At 35.9% G+C, this 22,955-nt stretch overlaps 1 protein-coding gene across 3 annotated transcripts; it reads right to left on the reverse strand.

Moving 5' to 3' along the window:
- Positions 1-2,220: 2,220 nt before the first annotated feature.
- Positions 2,221-19,759, reverse strand: LOC117628539 (flowering time control protein FPA). Of its 3 annotated transcripts, none has more exons than XM_034361014.1 (6): positions 19,307-19,759; positions 14,660-14,905; positions 14,083-14,160; positions 12,804-13,792; positions 10,357-11,756; positions 2,221-2,493 (listed from the first exon to the last, which is right to left on the reverse strand). In XM_034361014.1, the coding sequence occupies exons 1-5, from the start codon at positions 19,580-19,582 to the stop codon at positions 10,376-10,378; spliced, it is 2,970 nt and encodes a 989-aa protein (XP_034216905.1). In that variant the 5' UTR covers positions 19,583-19,759; the 3' UTR covers positions 2,221-2,493; positions 10,357-10,375. The 3 variants fall into 3 exon arrangements, with proteins under 3 accessions (XP_034216905.1, XP_034216919.1, XP_034216913.1); XM_034361028.1 differs by lacking the exon at positions 2,221-2,493 and adding an exon at positions 2,513-6,081; XM_034361022.1 differs by lacking the exon at positions 2,221-2,493 and adding an exon at positions 6,163-8,936.
- Between the last annotated feature and the right edge of the window lie 3,196 nt (positions 19,760-22,955).

The following is a 22,955-nucleotide window of genomic DNA, read 5'->3' on the forward strand; positions in this document are numbered from 1 at the left end:
TTTATTTTATTTTATTTTGGATAATAATTAAGCTAACGAAGTTGAAAACATGCAAAAGAAAAAAGGATTAGACTTGGGCCAAATTGTTCAAAATTGATTTAATTTGGTCCAGTTTCATTGGTGATTTTTGTCAAATTCAAATTGAACCAAAAACAATTTCATTGTCTATGATGGGTAATCCATCATGCTTTGGGATGTTTACCGCTGTAAAACAATTCCCTTTGATGAATCCAACGCCTTAACTTCTCATGAGTATTTTTTTTTTTTTTCTTTTTCACAGGTCGTGAAATGCTTATGCTTGCGGCCATGGAATATTTATGCTTTAAATATGTTTATGGCCTTGAAACATTTACAACGGCTACTTGAAAAACGCTTATTATTGCTTAATATGTTTGCCACTGGAAAAATTAAGGATTAACTACACTTTAGTCCCTAGAGGTTTAGGGTCAGTATTGAAATGGGCCTCGAGATTTCAATTTCATCAATTTCATATCCAATGTATCCAAATATGACCCCGTCAGTTAGATTGACCGTCTAGTCAACGTTAAATGTTGATGTGTCCATTGTGGGACCCATCTACTAACCAATTCAAAAAAAAAAATTTATATAAAATAACATAAAATTTAAAAATACAAAAAGCTTGAAATACCCAGCTCCCCCCCCCCTGCTAGTTCCCCACCGCTTCTCGCACTAACCCCAGCCCCCTCCATCTTTCTCTGCACGACCAAAAGCCATGAAAAAACCAGAAATATACCAGTGACAGTCTCAAGCCAGCTCCTTTCTTCACTGGTGGAACAAATCCCCCTCAATTCAGAACGTTCTCAAGTGTTAGTTCCATGTAGATGATTCCCAGCATGTGGAGGTATTCCAAACCACCAAAACTTTCGTAGCATAAAACATGGAAATAGAGGTCCTAGTTAAATTTGATTGTATTCTTTTTTTGAAAATAAAAAGTCAAATAAAAAGAAAATTATGCAATTCAATATCTGAGAAAAATGGAGGAATATTCAAAACTTTCGATCTTGGCTTTTGTGGGCCTTCTGATTCAACGCTAGAGCCTTTCTTGTCTATGAATTTCATGGCCTAAAAGCACAAGGAAGACGAAAGCCTGCAATCCTGATGGGCGGGACTAGAACAGGTGCGAGAGGGGGTGGTGGTGGGGTCGCTGGGTTGTTGGGTAGGGAAGAGGCTGGGTTTTTTTTAAAGGTTCTTCTCGCGATCCCGATGGGTAGGACTGGACCCGATGCCTCTGAGGGTGCAGAGGTAGATGGTGTCGATGTCGCTGGCGCTGATGCTGAGGAGGAAAAGGGCTAGGGTTGGAGCAAGAGGGGAAGGGGGTGGTGAAGGCGCTGGGTCATACCCGACCCACTCTCTATTTCTCTCTTTCTCCCTTTCCCCCTCTCTTCGTCATCCCCATCCTCCTCCCTCTATTTCTCTCCTTTTGTGGTTCAGTTTGATTGGATTGGACAAATTAGGTTTTTTAGGTTCAGGTAATTATGGATTTGGAGCAACAATTTTTATAAGGCTAGTGAGTTATTTGGTTCTGATTATGAGGTTGATCTTGTTTTGGATGTTTGATCGTGTTTTAGGTTGAAAAAGGCCTGGGATTGATTGGGGGAGGGGGGGTCTGTGGAGGGTCGACAAAGGGTGGATGTGAGATGGAGAGAGAGGGTTGCTAGGGCAGGGGAAATTTATTATTATTATTATTTGTTTTGTTTTAAAAAATATTTTTTTCTTTCCAGAAATGCCCTTCACGTGGACTAGTTGGTATAGGTTGTCAGGGTCTGTGGCGAGTCCCACAGTTGACACATCAACATTTAACGTTTGACTAGACGGTCAATCTAACAAACGGGGTAAATTAGTCATATTTGGATACGTTAGGTATGAAATTGATGAAATTGAAATCTCGAGGCCCATTTCGATACTGACCCTAAACCTCTAGGGACCAAAGTGTAGTTAATCCTATAATAAAACCCGCTTGTGTTAACCTTTTTTTTTCTTTTTCTTTCTTCCCCCAAGCTTGTGTTAACCTTTAGTAGTGATTGATTAAGATTTGCTCTAGCTAATTATGTTATGTTATTTTTTTTTTCCTCCAAGAACAGTAATTTTTTTAAGTGTTCACATTCTAGCCAGGGTTTTCAAGAACAGTAATTCTTTGGTGTACTTGAAAAAGAGAGAATTTGTTATCTATCAACTCATAAGTTGCTTGAGCATCTTCAAAAACTAAATAGAAACTGAGATTATGAACAAAGAGGGTTGAGATACTTAACTACATTCTAAATTTTTATTTTTATTTTATAAAAACAAAAACAAAAACGAAAAAAGAAATACAAAAAACTAGGAGGATACCATTGTAATTATTTTATCTTCCCCAAAAACTGAAATTAATAAATTGAACCTCTTGAGTGGTTGACCGTGGGATCAAGCAAGTCGTTCCAACCAGACCCTTAAACAGATTGTCGATACATCTCCTCCATCGAGTTTCCAAATTACCTACAGGTTTTGATTAGAAATATAAAAGGCTGGTCAAGTACGGAAAATAATAAAACAAAACATCTTTTTATCTTAATTTTATATTGCTATAATAATTATCGCTCTTATTAAACTCCTAATTCAAAGCACTTGTTAACAAATTAATCAACCCAACAAATGAAATTGAGTAATCTAACGTATAACATTTTGCTCCATTTGCAACTTTTAGCGCATTTAATGGTGACCCAACTAATTACGTCACAGTTGATTATGAAAACGACTTGTAGTTCAACTGATTAAGAGCAATTATCTCTGCGCCTAAGGTTCTATGTTCGAGTTTCCTTTCACTCAAAATCACTTGTATCACTAATACCTTTATCCCACCTATTTTAAAAAATTGACAATCACTGCCGCATCTAAGGATAAAATTCCGGTCTTCGCCGCCACTTTGTACCCGAAAAAGAAAAAAAGAAAAAGAAAAAATGATATCGCTCGTACCATAAGGAAGCCTTCGGCTATCTTGCCTCCATACAACAGAAGACAAGTCAGAGCATTTGCGACTTTGAGGAAGCTACAAAATTGAAAATGTTGGTCGCATTGGGAGCCATAGAACAAATCAACGGTGACGTTAAAAAGGCTCCATGAATTGAACGGCACAATAATCTCAACGGACTTATAACAAAAAATAAAAATAAATAATGACACCCCTGATCAAACGCAAAGAAAATTTAATTCTTGAATTTTTCTTAGAAGGCAAATATGAACCTAAAAACGCCTAGAAAAACATGGTTTTCAAAAAGTCGTGCAAGGATAATTTCAAACAGAAATCGATCCAGAATGAACAGTTTTCTATTTGTTTCTTCAGCTGGTAGTTGAAATTGCAAAATCCAGTTTTATTGCACTTCACAAATGAATAACTTTACCTATCAGGCATAAGGCATAAGGCAGAATGATCCATCAAAATTTGCACATGAAAGAATTGATCAAATTCCACGCTTGTCTATGTTTGTTCCCAATTTATATATAATCATTTTATAGAATCATCATGTTCTCATCTCCAACAAAAATCCAACAATCCTTGACCTCACTTGCAGTTCAACAGGGAAAAAAAATGTCTCCAGCAAATCTAAGCACTAATTCAACTCCCACAAAGCACAATTTAGAAAAGTTTCTGCTTGGATAGACTAAGTTTTACTTCAACATGTCAGATATTCAACAATTAAGACTAACCGATTCATATTCAACATTCTCGGGATGGCATATGTATAATTTTCACTCAAACCAGAAGGCAAAATAAGCACGGCGTGCAATACAAACTTCATTGGGAAAAAGAAGAAACAAAATGATTTGCATAGTTGCCACAATTCGCCAGTGTAACTTCAAAAGACTATACATCCAATTTCTAACACATTTTATTTGTATATGTTTCTTATTACCATTTTCTCTTTTTCTAAAGAACCATGCTGTCAGTTGCTTCATATGTTTATATAGATATGATAAATTAAGACCAACAACAGGTAATTTTAGTTGAACATAATTAATCAAACAAGACGCGACACAGAATCTGATGGAGCTGATTATGTAAGCATGCCGGGGCTAATGAAATTTTACCCTAGTTTATATATTTATACTATTGCTCCTTTGCCCTAGTTGCATTTTTTTCTCCAGGTTCTGTATTTACATAGGTGCCTATATTTACATTTTCTATAAATACCAGTATATGGTCATCATAATTTATCAGATAACTCTAAAAGATTGACGGAAGATAAGATGTGTTTTTCTTTCTCACACGGAAGTACTCGGTCATCTTATTTTCTTTTTCCTTTCATCATGAAATCGCTTTCCCTCAAACCACTGGGTAGCAACCTCACAAGTGCAATGGGGAAAACAAGAGAGGGTACCGAATTTCTAACCTTTGTGTTCTTTCGTTTCATGACGTAAATTATACTGAGTCTTTAGTTTAGGAGGTCACTATAATCTAAATAGCAGATAGCTGACCATACCCATGCCTATACCAGGAATACTGGAATGCTCTCCTTTTGTAGATTGTACATAAATTACATATTAGGAAATTATTAAGGACAGTATCAGGAAACTATTTATACAAAGGTTCTCAGTAGTTTTCGGAATTGATCTCTAAACCCAAAGTGCAAAATGATTCAGCATGGTTTATACTCTTCTCTAAATTTTGTTCCCCCTCCCCTTATTCTAGACTAGTGCTACAAGTGAAGGCTTACATTAAGATATCAAAATGCATCATTAAAAGTTAGAATTGATTAGGTATTATTTGCCCATTAGGTTATGAATTTTGACAATCTCATCCCATTTTTCGACCCAAAAAAAAAAAAGGAAAGGGAGAGACGGAAATAGAAGGATTTTAATTCATATAAAATTTTGACATTACTCACAATTTACTCTCAATAAAAACTATTGGAAGAAACAAAGGAAATCTCTCGAATGCCACAGTAGCATATGGGTTTAACAGATGTTATGTTAGTTGGGGAAGATGAAACTCGATAGAGGTTATTAATTTACCAAGCATTGCAATTGTCACCAAATTATGTCCGAAGAACTCTTACATAACATATTACAAATCATAGTTACAATTCGATAAGGTTGAAAAAGACTTACCCTAAAGTCAGATAATAGTCACCAAAGACCATCGCTTCGAAAGGCCAAAAAAATGTAAACTATAACAAGTTCAGGCTATAGATATAAAATAAACATGTAATGCATGGTAGAAGAAAACTGATGGGGAAAAAAGAAAGAAGATAACACACTTCAATATAGTGCTCTCTTTAGCAGCATAAATTATCAAATCAATAATAATTTCTATAACTGAAAACCAAGTCATCACACATAAAGAACAATCCACTAAAAAAACAGGAGCACAAAACTAATGAGACAAACTACCGCCAAAAAAACATAAGCAGTTTCAAATGCACATTATAAGTTAATAGTTGCAGACAAGGATAATAAATAAATAAAACAAAGTAACCTTGAGCACAAAAAAAATGTCAACATATATCAACAAGTGTAATAAACACAATCAATGGACCAAACATGAAACACGTATTCTTAGAAAGAAAAAAATAATAAAAACATGTTTTCGAAAAGATAAAACTAGCAATGACAATGCAGCTGCATCAAGGAAACAACTTGAGTCCTAGGTTAACAATACTGTCCAAATTTATGCAGAAACCACAATATAATAAAAACTAAAAAGTTGATATCAAATTATGCATCCTCAACTGTATACAAAAATTTGATCATACAACCCACCACAAAATAAATTACTGAGCTATCAAACAATCAAGTTTACAAGAAAGCATTTCATTGCTACGATTACAACATATACCTAAATGTTCTAATTCAGATTAATACTGTTATTTTAGACAATAGGACAACGAGAACCTACAAAATCAATTTCAACGTGCCATAGTTGCAAAACTCTTCCTAAACTTTGACGACACCAATACCCAAAGAGAAGCCCAAAAACGAACCCTCTCCACACCTCCTCACCCCTCACATCCTCAAATATCTGTCTATTCACCACTGCACATCTTCCCAACACCAAACTCCTATTACTTCCTCCAAATAATTGTGCTCCTGACAAAATAATGCCACACACGTAGCTGGAATCACCCAGATGAAAAATAAATAAAAAAATCAACCATTGAAATGAAGATAGACAACAAAATTTACATCCTTCTCAAAAAATCATAGGCTGTACAAAACCGAATATCTTCCCCCTCCTATCATTCTAGATTTATATAAACCCACCCAAAAAAAATCAAAACAACCTAACAGACGTGACAACTATTTTCGATTTTACATTCAAATAATAGCAATACATGATTTTAAATGAATGTGCTCTACATTACGTGGCTTAACCTTAACAGAAATGATCATTGAAGGGCTTCCCATCATAGAGATGAGACTGCAAACATCAAAAATCGATGTCCTATTGTCAAATAGGTATGTACCCGGATTACTCGGATACTGGAATGGGTATGGTAATGTGATACGCTCCTCATATGCATTATGTTGGGGGTAGCCCTGGTTCGAAATATTAGGAACCACACTTGGAAAACAGAATCGCCAAAATACCTGGTTCAGAGCAGGTGGAGAACTTTGGTAACTCTACAAAGCAAGAGTCCAGTTGTACGATGCATCTCGACTTCAGAAACAGCCTATCATATGCCCAAAATCATAGTTCTATTGATGGAAGTTGAAAAAAGGAAAGACACATGATGGGAAAAGAAACAACCTAATTTGTTCCCAAGTAAGGATAAAACTACTTAAGCGAAAGGATTCTTCTTACGTGAAAGTTAAATGTTCCAAATTAGACAACAACCAAAAACACACGACGAACACAAAAGTGTTTCTGAATTGGTAGAAAATTAGAAATCGAAGATTTCATCATTAATTAACATAAATAAATGCAGAACTCTGATGTAATACATGACATTCATGTTGGCATATCGAAGACCTTTTTTTATTTTAAAAAAATGCATATATTGTTTATCTATCTCCGTATGCTTGAAAAATCCAAGAGTTCCACAACATACTTGGCAACATTAATTTTGTCAAAATCATTTTTTGAAAAATAAAGTCAAATCATCAACATAGAAGTTCAGGGCATGAGTGTTGAAAAGTAAAAGTGAATATGATCTCAAGTATGAATTAGAGGGGCAAATATAACTTGGAATATATCCGTTAGTGCGAGTTCAACAAGAGATATTTTACTTCAATTAACCTTCCGGCTGGAGCCATACGCATATACCACATTTCCATAAGTGGGCATGAGTGGCTCCAACGGTCTTGGTCATGGTTAAGTGTCATCCAACGGGAGGATCCAGTCTTAAGAGTTAGTTTAGCTAAAAGCATTCCATAAGAAAAGAGAGAGAGATTGAATACTTGAGCAACTATCGCATTCACTCACTTCATTAAGGTGTAGTTCATCAGGATCCAAACTAGACGGAATAAGGGTTAATGTAACTAAGGATGGCAATTCGTGTTAGGGGGATGTGTTCACATTGAATTCTAGTCAACCCTATCCCGACACATTTAATTAATCTGTCAAATGCCTCAACTCTCAACACTAATACAACTCGTTCATAAAATACTAGTCAACCCTAACCCAACCCATTTAATTAATCTGACAAATGACTCAACTCTCAACACTAATGCAACTCATTTTTAATGGTAACATATTCAGGTTGACCCATTTATAAGGTGAACTAAAAACTTATAATTAAGTTTCCCTTATTGCTAAATCAAATCTATCACTTATACATTACCTGTAAAAGAAAAATCTACTTAATCATGCTACTAACAAAACCATAAAAACTAATCCTAAATTATACTAAGAATCATATATTGAATACTTAAAAAGGGGAAAATCTAATGATTTCCCTTATATAATACTAGTTAAATGTGCTTATCATGCCAAAATTGGGCTACTCATGTTTCGCATTAACTAAACACGGCTATTATTCGTGTTAGGAGTCGTGACATATTTGTGTTCCTATCAAGCAATGGTCAACCCAAACTCGTTAACTTCAAGTCAGGTTCTACAGTTATGGGACAGCTTGTGTGGTCCATGACCTCAAGTTCCATAGATTATTTGTATTAGTAAAAGTCTTAACAAGAATCAAATAAAGAATAAATTAAATAATACAACCATTTCTTGAAAACATTTCTACCAACAAATTTTAACAACTCCAAACCACATGCTCCATAAGTACTTCTTTTTTTTTTTTTTTTCTCGAAAGGAACTAATATGAAAAATCATTTTTTAGAGAACAATGTTTGGTCATTGTCCAAGTCAATATATATATATATATATATATATGTGTGTCTGTGGGTGTGTCTGTATGTATATATCCTGTCTACCTCTTTGCTAGTCTAATAATAAAACTACTCACATGAACTAATAATAAATTTAGGGTTAGAAATTACAGTTCAAACAAAGTATGCATATTCGAAAGTGCAGAGAAGACAACTTTTTGGCTGAATAGAAAAGGATCCCCAGGGAACTTTCTTTCAGTAAATTTTTTTGTTATAATCTTCAATCCTATCGATTAAAAAATTCGCCTTAGAATGAAAATTCATTTTTATCGTCTATTATAGTTTTAACAAACTAAAATCTGAAAATAATTTTTACTGCTTATAGTGCTCAACAGTTTTTCTATAATTGTACGAAATTCATTTACAACTTTCAATAAAATAAGATTAGAATAACTTAAAAGCCATCATGGCGCAGAACTATAATTGCACTGAGTAAAGTTTTTGACCGAGGGCTTTGATTTCATCTCTGCAAATGTCGCTCAAAGGGCATTTGTTGAAAAGCTTATGTAACTTCTACTTCTGCTTTTGCTGTTCCATAGCTGTATCCAAGAGTTGAGAAACTGCTATGGCTGTGCACTTATAATTGGAGATAAATTCCCTCACCCTTTAAGCTATAACCAATAACATGCATTTATTACAAAATTAATGTAAAAAAATCATATTACATTCAACAAACTTTAACATACATCACTTAACGTATATTTATAAAAATATTGATCTAACACCAAGATTGTTCATTCCTTGAATCGAAGATTGGGTCATAAATTTATAAGTATATATTTTAATTAAAAGGCAACAGAAGAAAGGTTGAATTTGGCATTCCAATCACCTATGAAGGCAAATTCTCAAAGCGAGCACAAAGAAGAGATAACCAGGTTAAACTCTCAAAGTGGCATCTATAGATTTTTTTTCTTTTTTTTTTTTAAAATCAGAAATCATATTTAAAATATCTAGGATGCATTGCCCAAGTAAACAAAACTTATACTAAAGATCCTGTATAGACAATATTGCACTTCCTTAGAAGAGTAGTTGCATATGCCGAAAACGTTTTAAAAGTGGGCAAAAACGAACAAAATCAATTTTTTCAAACATTTCTAGAAATGATTTCACTCCTTGCAGCAAAGTACAATATATTTCACCCACCAAAATCACCACCGTATCTTAGAGAAAGATAAATATCTAGATAAGCACGAACAGTCTTGAACAACTCCGATATTCAAAATATTGTCTATTAAACCAGAACCAGGATTCTACAAACAAATCTCTCAACACATATGATCTTGCAGCAACCAGAAATGCCACACCATATATTGTTCTATTTTCCTAGGAAAGATGTGTTAAAACCTATGGAACTAATTACGGAAAACAAACACAAGCACATAAGTTGCAGCATATGCAAAGAAAAGAAACAACCACATACGTTAGCTAACTAACCATACTTCCAATTAGATGTATTTTCTCTAGAAGACCACATTCATTCAAAAGTAAAGTCATTGACAAATAAATGACTGAACGCATTGCAGCAAGCCTATGCAATGTCACACTATCTATAGTTCAATCTCCAGAAGAAAGAGTTGCTAAACCTATTGCGTGAAGTAACAGAAAACAAAAACTAGCACAGAAGTCTCACATTTGCTATAAAATAAAAAGTTTTAAAAAATATAAATAAAAAAAAAGAAACAAGCACATAGATTAGCCAACCAACCATACTTGTTTTGTTTTTACTCTCGAAGTAGCACATCCATTCAAAAGTAAAGCAATATACAAACAAATCAGCTGACATGCATGCTTGCAGCAAGCCTATGCAGCCAAAAATGTCACATCACATGTTGTTCAAACACCCTAGGAAAGATGTGCTAAACCTATGGCATCAATTCATAGAAAGCAAATACTAGCACATAAACTTCACCATATGCAAAGAAAAAAAGAAGCAAGCACATAGATTAGCCAACTAACCATACTTTTTGATGTATTTTCCTCTAGAAGGAACACATTCATTCAACAGCATACGTCATAGAAACGGAAAAATACCTATATGGAGTAATAATTGTCACTGTTGACTTCCCGATCCTCGCCCAGATTGACTACCCATTTGCTGCTGCTGCTGTTGTTGCTGCTGTAATTGGAGGAGGAGGTTAGCAGCAAATTGGAGCGTAGACTGATACCGGTGATTTTTGTCAGCCTCACCATCTGGAGCGCTCTGACCAGCACCAAGAAGTGCAGACTGAAGCTGCTGCATTTGATTTGGGTATTCTGTGTTCACCTTTTCAGACACTAATGGGGCAAAGGTCTGCGACTGTGAATTAGCACCATAAGTCTGACCAGAAAAGGTCAAAGAATTATTGTGGTGCTGAGAAACAGGTGAACTGTACAACCCAGAGGCATCTGTTCCATGTGCTAAAAAGCCTTTCTGAGTTCCAAGAGGAGCTTCAGCCAGATACTGCTGGTTGAGATGCGAGGATCCAGTAACTTGTCCACCTTGAGAAGGGATCGTAAAATTACTCAAAGGTCTGGATGAACTTGCAGCATGTAGGGGCAGACTGACAGAAGAGTCTGGGAATTGGGTGCTACCGAGGACCAGTGGGTTAGAGTGGTTTGAACTGTTTGGAACAGGCGGATATGGCTGGTACTGCGAAAGATTTTGGTCATGCGGATTAAATTGACTACCTAACTGTTGCAACACATTACCGGTATGATCAAAAATTTGTTGATCTTGTTTCCATCCAGGAGAGGATGCTTTATTAGTTGCAAATGTAGGAAATGAAGGCCTAGCTGCTGAGGATACTGATATCTTAGCACTTTCTGGACCAGACGACTGTGCATTTCCAGGCAGTAAAGTCGCCAGAGTGGCAATAAGTTCAGGAGTTAATGTAACTCCAGCTTGCGATACTGCAGCACTATTACTAGAAGCATAGTCTTGGGGCTGCACTCCAGAGGGCTCACTAGTAGGTGGAAATGGTGGTTTTGCAGAAAGCTTCGAGTCCTCATGCAAAACCCTGTTATAATCCATTGGCAAAATATGTTCCTCCTTCGATGGGATTGCACTATACTCAGCTTGTGAAGAAAGAATCTGCTGTCTATCTATGAACTGTGAAGGTGGCATGGGCTGCATTTGTTGGTGCATAGAAACAGTACTAGGAACTTGTTGTGGAAACTTGAGAACCACACCATACAGACGTTCAGGGCCTGCAACTTTCAAAACATTCTTCAAGAAATCTGAAGGAGGTACCAAAAATAAGGTCATCCCATCATCAAACTTGGCAACACCAGCACGATTTTTAGCACCAAGATAACGAAGGAATTCAGTGTAGGAAGCAAAATCATCTTCACTATCTGGCAAGAAGAAAACGATGTCAAACCCAATGGCCTCAGCGTAGTGTTTTGTGAGCATATCCAGTCCAGTTCTGGCTGAACAATTAACAATTTCGGGGCTGCAAAACAGAAAACAATCACATTAAATACAATCAAGACAATGGTCACACTAAAAGATACGGGGAAGTAAGTTTTATTGCCAAAAACTTTCCACCAAAAAAAAATAAACAAAGTAACGTAACAAATAATTGTGAAGTCCAAAATTAGAGTCAGGAAAACAATAACAAATACACAGCTAGGTGGAAAAGGAAGAAAGAATGAAAATTGCAATTCTCTGTGGAGCATCTGAACGCAGTTCAGTGCTTTTTAGCAATAATAACAAGGATTTGAAGTACAGTCTAACCAAGTTATTAGGTTTATTTATACACACATATATAATTATCTATTAATGAACTCAAATACATATGCATCGTGTGATTGTGAGTGAACTCAGATCATTTCTACAGGGTGGAAGATAGTCTGAAACTGGAAACTCGTAGAACCTTAAAGAAGAAAAAAAATTTGAACAAGGGGATAGATAAAGCTGCAAAGGGAAAGATTATTATACAAATAAATAATCACATAACCTTTTCCCATGAATCAGATGACTATAGTAACCCTTATATGTTAATTGTCTTATTAAGTTGAAAAGGAAAGTGTCCCATATATCTACACTACATACAAAAAGGGGAAAGTCATAAAACATGCATTTGGACAATAATAGCCCCCTCAATATAACAATATTATTTTTATGAAGTGGGCAGTAAGTCATTCTATCGAGATCACCTAGACCCTCTTTCAAAGCACACCATTTAACATCTATCTTTCAAAATTCAAGAAACATTAAAAAAGAAAAAGAATAACAGTTAAAATGCATATGTGAGTTTTCATATCTAGCACCTATAACTGGATGAATAAAAATGATTGCCAATATAATCATGTCAAAGTTGATATTGCATGGATCCAGCACCATGATTTCATAGTCTTGGTAAGTTAAGAATATACTTTATAAAAATTCCCTAGCATAGTAAAAGCTTTCCACATGCATTAAGTAGAACCAATAAAGTATGCTATACATATCCCCAAAAGAAAAAAGGAAAAATAGATACAAGGCAAATTGTACTCACAGCTCATTTCCTATCCCTTTTCCTATAGGGACACAGCGAGCATGACAAACAGGTGTTCCACCCTTGGCAATAGTTCCACGCCATATATAATCATTATCAGGAGGCCCTCCAACTGAGACCCTTGCACCAGCTGGACTAATCCCTTGGCCATTCATAGATGGACCAGAAGCACCTCCATCTATTACTGGACCAATTCCATAAGATGAATCTAACCCCAATCCATGATCATCCATCTTTCTCAATGGATACAGAGGGTCCTCCATGGACAAAGGACTATCTATCCTCGATCGTTTTGATTCCCTTTGAAATTGGTTAACATCCAACACATCCCATGCATTAGATGCAGATCTAGTGTGTGGCCTAATAACAGGCGCAGGAGAAGAAAGGACACCAGGTGCAGGAGGAGATGGCCGCCTCCAGTTTGGACCCATCAGGTTCTTGGAATTGCCGTCTTGATAATTATGAATCGACACCAAATCATTAAGTTCTGGGCCTGAAAGGTCAAACCTACCTTGAGAACCTAAAGGCCTCATCGGGACATTTGGTCCAAGAATGCCACTTGGTGGTAGAGCTCCCGGATAGTTATTAGACATCACTGGACGGTTATGACCGAACATATCCATCTGTAAAGGCCGAAGAGATTGTTCATTGAATAACATATCTGCTCTAGGTCCTTTGCCTCCAGGATAAGGGCCAGAGTAATCTTTACCGGGGGCCAGCCCACTGCTTGAGAACATAATTGTAATCCGAGGATCATTGAAAAGCCTGCCCTGCAACCCTTCCTTGGCACGCCGAGCTTCATCTACACTCCTGAATTCGACAAAGGAGTAGTGCCTTGAAGGAAAACTTTTAATCCTCTCAATCTCACCAAACAAAATCATTGCATTGTGGAGCATTTGTTCATCAATCTGAACAGAAGGAGGATAGCCAATCCACAGAACGTTACTCGGTTGACTGTCACCTTTTCGTCCCCCAGCAGATTGAGAATACTGCGACATGATCAAAACATTGATAAAATTATCACAACTGACAAGTTAGGTAGAGAAGTTTACTGCCATTTAGAATTCACAAACAGATTCCCATCTTCTATCCAAGTGTAACCAACGAAACCATAAATCAGATCTGAGGATACCAAAGATAAAAGTCTATAACTTAAGTTCAATATTGGAGGTAAGATGCAGCTCGTGTGACATAACCAACTAACAAATAATTCTCATGAAGCAACAAAGTACAATCAACAATGTAGGAGTTTACCAAATGCTGCTTGCTTATAACTCACCTGTTGTCTTTTTTGAGAATCAGTGGGCCCCGTGTTTCTGGACAGAAACTGTCCGTCTCTGTAGTCAGGCCACTGTTCCTGTTCAAACCAGAAACTTGTTTATTAACACTAAGCATTTTAATAAGCAACTGAAGCTAGGATCTACATAGAGGGTTTTCCATGCACATGGAAAGGCATTAATACATGTTGCAATACACTAATGTATATGTGATATAATTATAACGAAATTCAAACATGTATGTGTATAGAAATAGACGTTCAACTATTCCTTTCCTTGGAAAATTACCAAATATATTAAAATCATTGATTTATCAACCACGATGAGTATCTCAAGAAAAATGTTTAACCCCTATAAAAGACACTACACTCTTTTTAAGTTAGGCAAATTTCTTATATCCCCTCAATACGTGTAAATTGTAATGTCATTAGCATTGATACTCAGGTGGATGTGAGTGTCACATGTCCTTATAGCACTAATAAGAGTCCTTGAAAACAGTGTCTGCTAACGTACGGACTTCTATAACAGCAATCATATGTCCCTAAGAAATACCATTGAAGCTCTAAACAATAAACTTACCCTTCTTGAGGGTTGTGACCGAAGAAAATCCACTCGTATCTGGTCACCACCCAATCGCTTCCCATTCATGTTTCTCATTGCATGGGAAGCATCCTCCAATCTAAAATATTCAACAAATGCAGTATTCCGGTCTCTAAGGAACTTGAAGTCCTCCACTTTTCCAAACTTAAGAAATTCTTCTTCTAGTTCTTCCTTCAAAACAGATGGGCTAATTCCACCTACCCATAGATTCTTGCAAGGTTTTGCCTGTAAACAGAAGTCCGTAAGAACCACAAACTTTAGATCCTCTAGAATGTGAAGGTCTGTAAAAATTATTTCAAGGCGGGGAGAATACATAAACAAAAAGTGAAATAAAGTGATCCCAGATTAAAAATCTGTTTTGTATAACAGTTGCTAAGCAGAGGAAGAAGCCACATGTATTACCATTCTGTCAAGTATTAGGAAAAAAACAATGCAAAGGTGAATGCATCAAAATTTGAAGTAAGCTATGTCAGCACATACTGAATAATGCATGCATAGCGAAGAACACATTCAGTGTAATCCATGAGCCAGCTATCAAGGAAGTACAACATGCAGAATCAAACCAATACCATAGGCAAGATTTCATGCTTTGAAAAGCTAAAGACATAGAAATACCAAATAAATGGGGAAAGAAAAGAACTAATGAATATGATTGACATATTGCATCTCTTCCCTTCCTTTGAGAAGGCAATAGAAGCATGTAGGAAAATTGCTTATGTTACTGTTTTGCGAAGAATCAAATGTAGTGTTTTACACTATTTTGCACCAATTTGTGTTTTCAAGACAACCACAACCTAGCGAGACCAAACAAGGTCCACAAACTGAGCTACGGGAAGGAACTACAATCCCGAATGGCTTTATCCAATTAAGTAAAAGAAAAATTGACACACGCTACTAAGTAAGAGAATGGAGAAGGTTAAAGAAACAAATCCCTAGGCCTCAGGATTTGAAAGGTAAGAACAGAAGGTAAAAAATTTGGTGCAATGGTAAGTCTCATGATGTCAATGTAAGGGCACAAGTTCTACTCTTTACAGTTACCTATTATAGAAGAATTAAAGAGGATAATCATCTCCCTCAAGATCCCACATTACTAGGACCAAGTCACCAATACTAGCCAGTTGCCTTTTACTAACATATCTAAAGGCAAAACACAAGCAGGAGTTATCTACTTCCTCCAATTTTCTGAAATACTTTTGGAGCAGTCCTCAAGGGACAAATGGATAATTAATAAGAGCTAACATCATCAGATAGAAGGGAAAAACTAAGCAGGCCTGCGAACAGAAAAAACCTTAAGCAAGTGTACCATTAACATAACCTTCATTACACAACTAGAAAGTCAAACAAGACGCAATCTTAAAGTTAAGGATATGGTATTCAATGACAAGCTGGGTCTCATATTTACCAAACTCTCCATTATTTGTTCTTTCCAAGCAATCAGAATTGCCACAACTCATAATGACAGGTCAAAGCTTAATAAATTATTGGCCGCTCATTTTGCGTAAATATTGTCATAGGACATTATTTCTCTGATAAGGTAGTGGACATACAACAGTATGGAACCAACTCCATCAATCGAATGGAAGGTCTCAGAGAACAACCTCACTTAAGCTAGACCTTCACAAGTGGGCTAATGCCATTTTAGGGATGTAGAAGTATTACTAAAATATTATGGCTAACAATCTTTCAACAATTTATTTCAGTTGAGATATCAGTGTTTTGAAAGTCTAAAAGAGTTATGTGACAAGACATCAAAAGCAACTTGTAAGCATCAACATGAAGCAAAGATTCAAGGAATTTATAAGTCATGAGGTCATTATTTTAGATTGTAAAACCTCCAATGTGAAAAATAACATCATCTCAAAACTGGATGTCATGACCAATCATAAAACAAAATGGCCAGAATTGACAACTGGATATAATAACAACCCAAAATTTTTGGAATTTCCTGTTCTTCTAGGGCAAACAAGCCAAACAAGGTGCTACATAGTCGATCCATTTTCCATCCCTACGAATCAAACCTTGGATTTCTCCCCACATCTATCCAAAAAAAAAAAAACGTTTATTGTCAATGACCCCTCTAACAAATGCCGTATATGGCTCATCCTAGTACCTTGTTTGTGAATACAACATAGCAGGTGAATTGTGGCCAACAACCTAGGGGGAAAGTTTAAACGTTAACTCAATAGAAGGAACGGCAAGTTCGAGCCTTTTAGTCTATCCAAATTCAAGTTCAGATTGGATCGAATTAATTTCCCTTGCCTCACCCTCAACATGATTATCTGATTGCCTTGTATAATTTCATAATTAAAAATATCTAACAGCCTAGGGTTTCACTCTTCCTTTGTCCCCCTCTATCATTTTAAGTATTGTTGCAGCAATTCTAAATAAGAAGCAACCCATATAACCTTTTATTTGTCATTGATTTGCTACCAACACTTACAAAATAGGTGAGACATAATGGAGATTTAAAGGATGCCAATAGGTGAAGGGTAAGATAAAGTGTTACCAAGACTTAAGTGGAATACAAGGACATAGGTAAGGATATCTACCTACGTTTCACTATGTTGTCATCCCTAACCATTGTTTAAATTCTTTTTTGTGAATTTTGTTTTGGAACTATTATTTTGTTGCAAGACAAGAAGAATAGAGGTAACCCACCATCCACAATTACAGAGCCATTTTGTTCCAGAACAATTGTTCTCCTATCCATTTTGAGCAAAGAGCTTGGAAAAATAAAGAAGCGCACATAAACCAAACCTTTGTAAATTAGGGGGCTCCATGTCAGCTTCTCACACTAAAATCATAAATTGGATGGATTTCAAATATACGTTATACGGGTGGGAAAAGTAGACAGTGAAGCTTAGTTTAAGTAAACTCAAGCCATCAAACTAGAATTTTCAGATCTGGTTTGTTCATACCTCAAACCTTGATTAGTCACCTTTTGAGATTAGTAGACAAATATAAACTTTGGTGCTAAAGTTATGTTGAAATAGAATCACGCCTTTGTGCACTTACTGAATTGGTAAACAAGTTTTAATTGTGCAGCAAGGTGTATAATATGTTGAACAGACGATGCGGGTAACACAATGATTTCAAATCTGATACAAAGAATAAAGATTTCTCTTATCAAAACGAAAAGGATTTCAGATGTTACTAAAAGCTACAGCCATCTACTTCTTATAGAGGAATCATATCTGATTATCCGCAGGGACCTACAACACTAAGGTAGTGTTTGTTTTGCGGTTTTTGAGCTTGGAAATGGTTATGTGATTCCTTCTGTTGTGCGTGGGCTTCATACTTGATAAGTAAACATCTGAGACTGGTGTGTGCACAAATATTAATTCTGGTACTTAGTTAAGCTGAAATTGAAAAACGCCTTTCTGCATTCGTTGACATTGGCTAACAAGTTTGAGTTGTGCGTTGAGGTATTAAAGGTTTTATACAGAAGATGTGCAGCTAACACTAAGATTCAAATCAGTCTCCTGTCCCAAAAAGGGATTGCCAATCAAATGATCATGTTACTAAAAGCTACTGCCATCCGCTTAATATATAGGAGTCACATCGGTTGATTCACACAGACCTACAAACACGAAAAGTTGTGCGTTTGTTTTGCAGTTTTGGAGCTTGAAATGTTTATCGGGATTCCTTCTGTTGTGTTTGGAAATCAATAATTTATTCATTGAGATTGGTGTGTGCACAGATATTAGTTTTGGGTGCTTCAGTTAAGTTGAACTTGAAACGCCGCTTTGTGCACTCACTAACATCGGTTAACAAGTCTGAGTTGTTGAGGAATAAATATTTTGCTAAGCTGCTATGAAGGTAACAATAAGATTTCAAATCAATTCACTACCCAGGAAAAATAAAAAATTAAAGACGATTTCAATTAAATACTAAAAGCTACTGCAAAATACTTATTATATTAGGAATTATATCTGATGATTTGCAGGGACCTAAATCGCAAAAGTCTGTTTCGCAGTTGGTTATGGATTTGTTTGGTGCACATACATCTTGGGAAGGCTTTAACTTTACATAGAATGGACACCCATGAAATGGAGGATGGGAAACTCATAATCCCATGGGGTTTGCGGTGCATAACCCATTTCCTAGCAATGGATGTATGATAAATGTAAATTTTCATCTTACCCTTTGTAAGAGGTGTGATAAATTAAAAATATTCTTCACATCCTGAAAGCTATTGTCATTTGCCAGCATTTAGAAACACTGGAACCGAAATTATTCTAAACACTCTAGAATAAGATGACTAAGAACCTATCCCGTGAAAACAAGTTCTACTTAAATCGTAACTGTGCATATATCAGTCTAAAAACTTAAGAAACCTGAATATCATCTTCACTCACGTTCAACATATACATCTCATTTTTTTCATGTCTAAAATTATTGTTGTTTGTGCCTCTAAACAAACTGGATATTCAACGGCACAGAAAACTGGATCGTATATGATGATAGGATGATGATAAGGATACTAATAATAATAGGCACAATTGGTTTCGAATCAAATAAACCCAAAATTCTTGTTCCAAATCCAAACAACCATAATACCACATCAATTATCATACAAAAACAACAACCAAATAAGCCTAACGAAGCACAAAGATCAATACGAACCGGTCGAGCAAACTCAATCTTAATGGGGTTTCCACGCAGAAGGGCGCCTTGCAATGACTCCTTGGCCGCCGCAGAGTCCTCCACACGCTTGAAGAACACGAAGCCGTAGCTACGCGAGGAGTAGGTGGTGACGCTATCTAACGCACCGTACTGGGCAAAGAGGTCCATGAGCTCAGAGTCGGTGACGTCACTCGCTAAGTTCCCGACCCAGAGATTGTTCGACGGCGTCTCCGAATCGTCTGTGCCTTGCTTGCTCGGTTTGGCAGCAGGCGCCATTGTGATTGATTTGAATTGAATTGAAAACTGAATTGAAACCCTAGACGCGACTGGATTGAATATGGGGAAAGTGAGTAATTGCTGGATATATGTTTTTCGGTTAGGGTTTGGGAGATTTCTTATGATGAAACCCTAGAAATTTTGATTAAATTGGGGAGGTATCTATCTAATCACAGAGAGAAGATGAGAAATACGTGAGGGGGATCCTTCGAGACGTTTATCTATGGGATCATCCACAAAATATTGAAATGACAACTATACCCCTATCATCCATGTAATCATGAAATGACAAATATACCCCTAAATTTTAGGGAAAACTTTATTTTTGGCCCTCGTCATTTTCCCCTTTTTACCACTTTGGTCCAAAGGTAGTTTCAATTTTTCAATTTTATTGTTATAGGTTTTCAATTTCATTAGTTTTTTTTATTTTTATATTTTTCAATTTAGAGTAGTTCAAGGACACATTTTAGTTTTTGTCAAATTTCTCCAAATTTCGTTAAATTTTGATCACTTGCCCACGCAAACGGGTATTTTCATCTACTCATGCCGAAAAGAGAGATGGAGGGAGGAGAAATAGAAATAAAGGAAAAGAGAGGTAAAAGTGACACAGTACTGCTGAGACTCTTTTTGTTTTCCTATTTTAATTTTAATTTTATTATAAAAGGCAAAATTGGAAGTCAATTTACAGCTATTTGGCTTCAATTTTCTTTTGAGAAAAACAAGTGTAAAACTCTGAGTGGAAGTAACATGGTGAAAATGATGGATAGTTAAATCTATTTGGTCCTTAAAAATCTTAATAATTCTATAATTTGAATCTTTTAAAATCCATAAATAAAAAATATTAATTATAGAAATCTATAACTAAAATCCTATAAATCATTACATTTTGCTTATACACTAGACTTTTTTTTTTTTTTTTAACCTCTAAATGGTCTTAAAATCTCAATTGAATACACCCCTAATAATCTAAATTACCAATCTTTAGCTCTTTGTCATTTGATACAAAGTAAGCTAGCCTTTCTGCACCCGTTTCAACGCCTCCAAAAGTTTTTTTTTATTTAAATTTATTTTAAAATTAAAAAAATGGGTAGTTGTGTTCCATAAAAATAAGATCCATTATCTAATTTTTCTATTAATTTTAATTTTTTTTAATATGAAAAGTGTGAATTTACCATATTATCCTCATTTAATTAATAATTTCAATTCTTAATGTTTACTTTAACCAAGGGCATTTTCTAGTATTTTGAATGTTTTACCATTCTCTCCTTTTTGCTTTATATGTATATAAAGTCACTTTTGGTCCCTATAGTTTGTCACTTTTACCACTTTAGTCCCTATCGTTTCAATTTAATCAATTTTGTCCCTATAGTTTTCAATTTAAGCAATTCAATGACAATTCTCAATTTTTGTCAAATTTTTTAAACTTCTGTTACTTGTGAAACGGCAATTCCGTCAAATTATTACAAAAGTAATTCTTTTTAAAAATAAACAATACAAAATAAAATTTTAATAATCAAAAAAAATATCTTCTTCTCCCTCTCTCCCGTTCGCTCCCCCTCCCCTAACTTCATTAGACCACCACCCACCACCACTCCAAACCCACCCAACAAGCCACTGCCCAACACCACCCACCCAACATCCAACCCTTGCCATCATCCCACCACAAAACTTCTTAATAAACTCTCTCTCTCTCTCTCTCTCTCAAACCTAGCTCCGACACCCAGGCAATCACCCACTCCGTGACGACCTCTGGATCCCCCTCCCTAGCCCTCTATTCTGAACCCACCCTCAGCTTCATCAAAATGGTCATCAATTGCAGCGGCGACAATGCCAAGGTTCTGAAAATTTCCAGAATTTGCAGCCATTACATGAACGTCATTGAAGAAATACTAGAACACAGCAGCAAGAACTGCCAAGATAAAAAGCAATAATAAGCACAATACTTAATGATGACATCTGTTGATGCTCTTTTTGCGAGGGTCAACTTAGGTAAATGAGTGTTCGATCTTCAGCATAGGGGGAGAAGGTTGTGGACCTTCGGTATGGAGGGATCCTGTAGAAGGAAACAAAGAAGAAGCGATCGTCAAGCTTCGGGCACCGGTGTGATACCTGCTGAAGGTTCTCCGATGCTTAAGTCAGCAAGTATATGTGGTAATTTTGACAGAGTAACAGTAAAAGTGGAAAGTAGTTACCCTTTTTACTTGGGCATTGTTTCTTATTTATAGAGAATTGAACATGAGAGTTTTGCACAAAGTTTCGATGTGAGACTTTGTACAAACTGTTGTGGAGGCAACATGTGTCCATGGAAACTAGGTTCTGTAGTTGAGAACATCGACATGCGGTTACCGCTTCGGAAGGAGGTCTTCCTTTGGTAGGTTAAGAAAGTGATGATGTTACTCGCCTTCTAAGGGCTTGTCTGTGTGTCTTTTTCGAAGCGTTCCTTCTCTTTGGCAGTCCGTGCGTCTACCCAAGTGTCAGTCATCTAATGCCCAATACGATTGGTTGATTATGGTGTAAACAACATCTGAAGGTATAGGTCATGAATCCATTACATATCTATATTTTAAATAAGTGTCAATCATTGCCAACGAGACATATCTTTGTTGCACCTATATATAGCAATACTTTTTATAATACACCTGAAAAGTTTTTGGACTTGAAACTCTGTGAGCTTGGCCGCAAACCCTTGCTGGGGTCGGGGAGGATGATAGGGGCGTGGGGTTTGGGTAATCTGAGTGTCTTTTTTACGTAATTTTTTTTTTTTCGGGGGGGGGGGGGGGGAATTTTTTTGACCTTTGTTTTTGGAATGGAATGTCCCTCAACAATTAACGGTAGTTGCTCTATTTTGACAGAAATTAAAGATTGACCTTGAATTGCTTAAATTGAAAACTACATTGACAAAATTGATCAAATTGAAACGACATGGATCAAAATAGTAGTAATAAAAATAGCAAACTACAGAAACCAAAAATAACTTTTTGCCAAATAAAAAAAGGAGACTTTAGAAAAAGCCAAATGAGAGAAATTTTTTTTAAAAGAAGTCAAAATGAACAAAATTATCCTTATTTATTTTTGAATTTCTTAAGAAATCCTTTACATTTTCATGTATTTTGTTTAAAAATTGAAAGGTTTTTCTATCTTGTTCAAAAAATTTTTGACTTTTTCCTAAAGTTTTTTTTTAACTAAAACCTAAATTTACTAATAAGGAATACAAAACTTGTTAGCATCGAACTTTACGCCTTCTGTGGACTTTATGTCAATAGTAGTCATTTTGCCATCAATGGGATTTACGCCTGTTTGTAAGTTTCTGCAGTGTGCTTTATGCCATTTGTTTGAAATCATTCATTGAGTTCACTGCTTTGTCTCCCTTACA

Source organism: Prunus dulcis, chromosome 1, assembly GCF_902201215.1.
Source record: "Prunus dulcis chromosome 1, ALMONDv2, whole genome shotgun sequence".
Classification (NCBI taxonomy): domain Eukaryota; kingdom Viridiplantae; phylum Streptophyta; class Magnoliopsida; order Rosales; family Rosaceae; genus Prunus; species Prunus dulcis.

Coding starts and splice junctions, on each gene's coding strand:
- LOC117628539 (XM_034361014.1), bottom strand. CDS start 19,582: ATGGCGCCTGCTGCCAAACCGAGCAAGCAAGGCACAGACGATTCGGAG. Junction 14,906..19,306: donor AGATTGAGTTTGCTCGACCG/GTTCGTATTGAT, acceptor TTCTGTTTACAG/GCAAAACCTTGCAAGAATCT. Junction 13,793..14,082: donor ATTCTCAAAAAAGACAACAG/GTGAGTTATAAG, acceptor ATCATGTCGCAG/TATTCTCAATCTGCTGGGGG.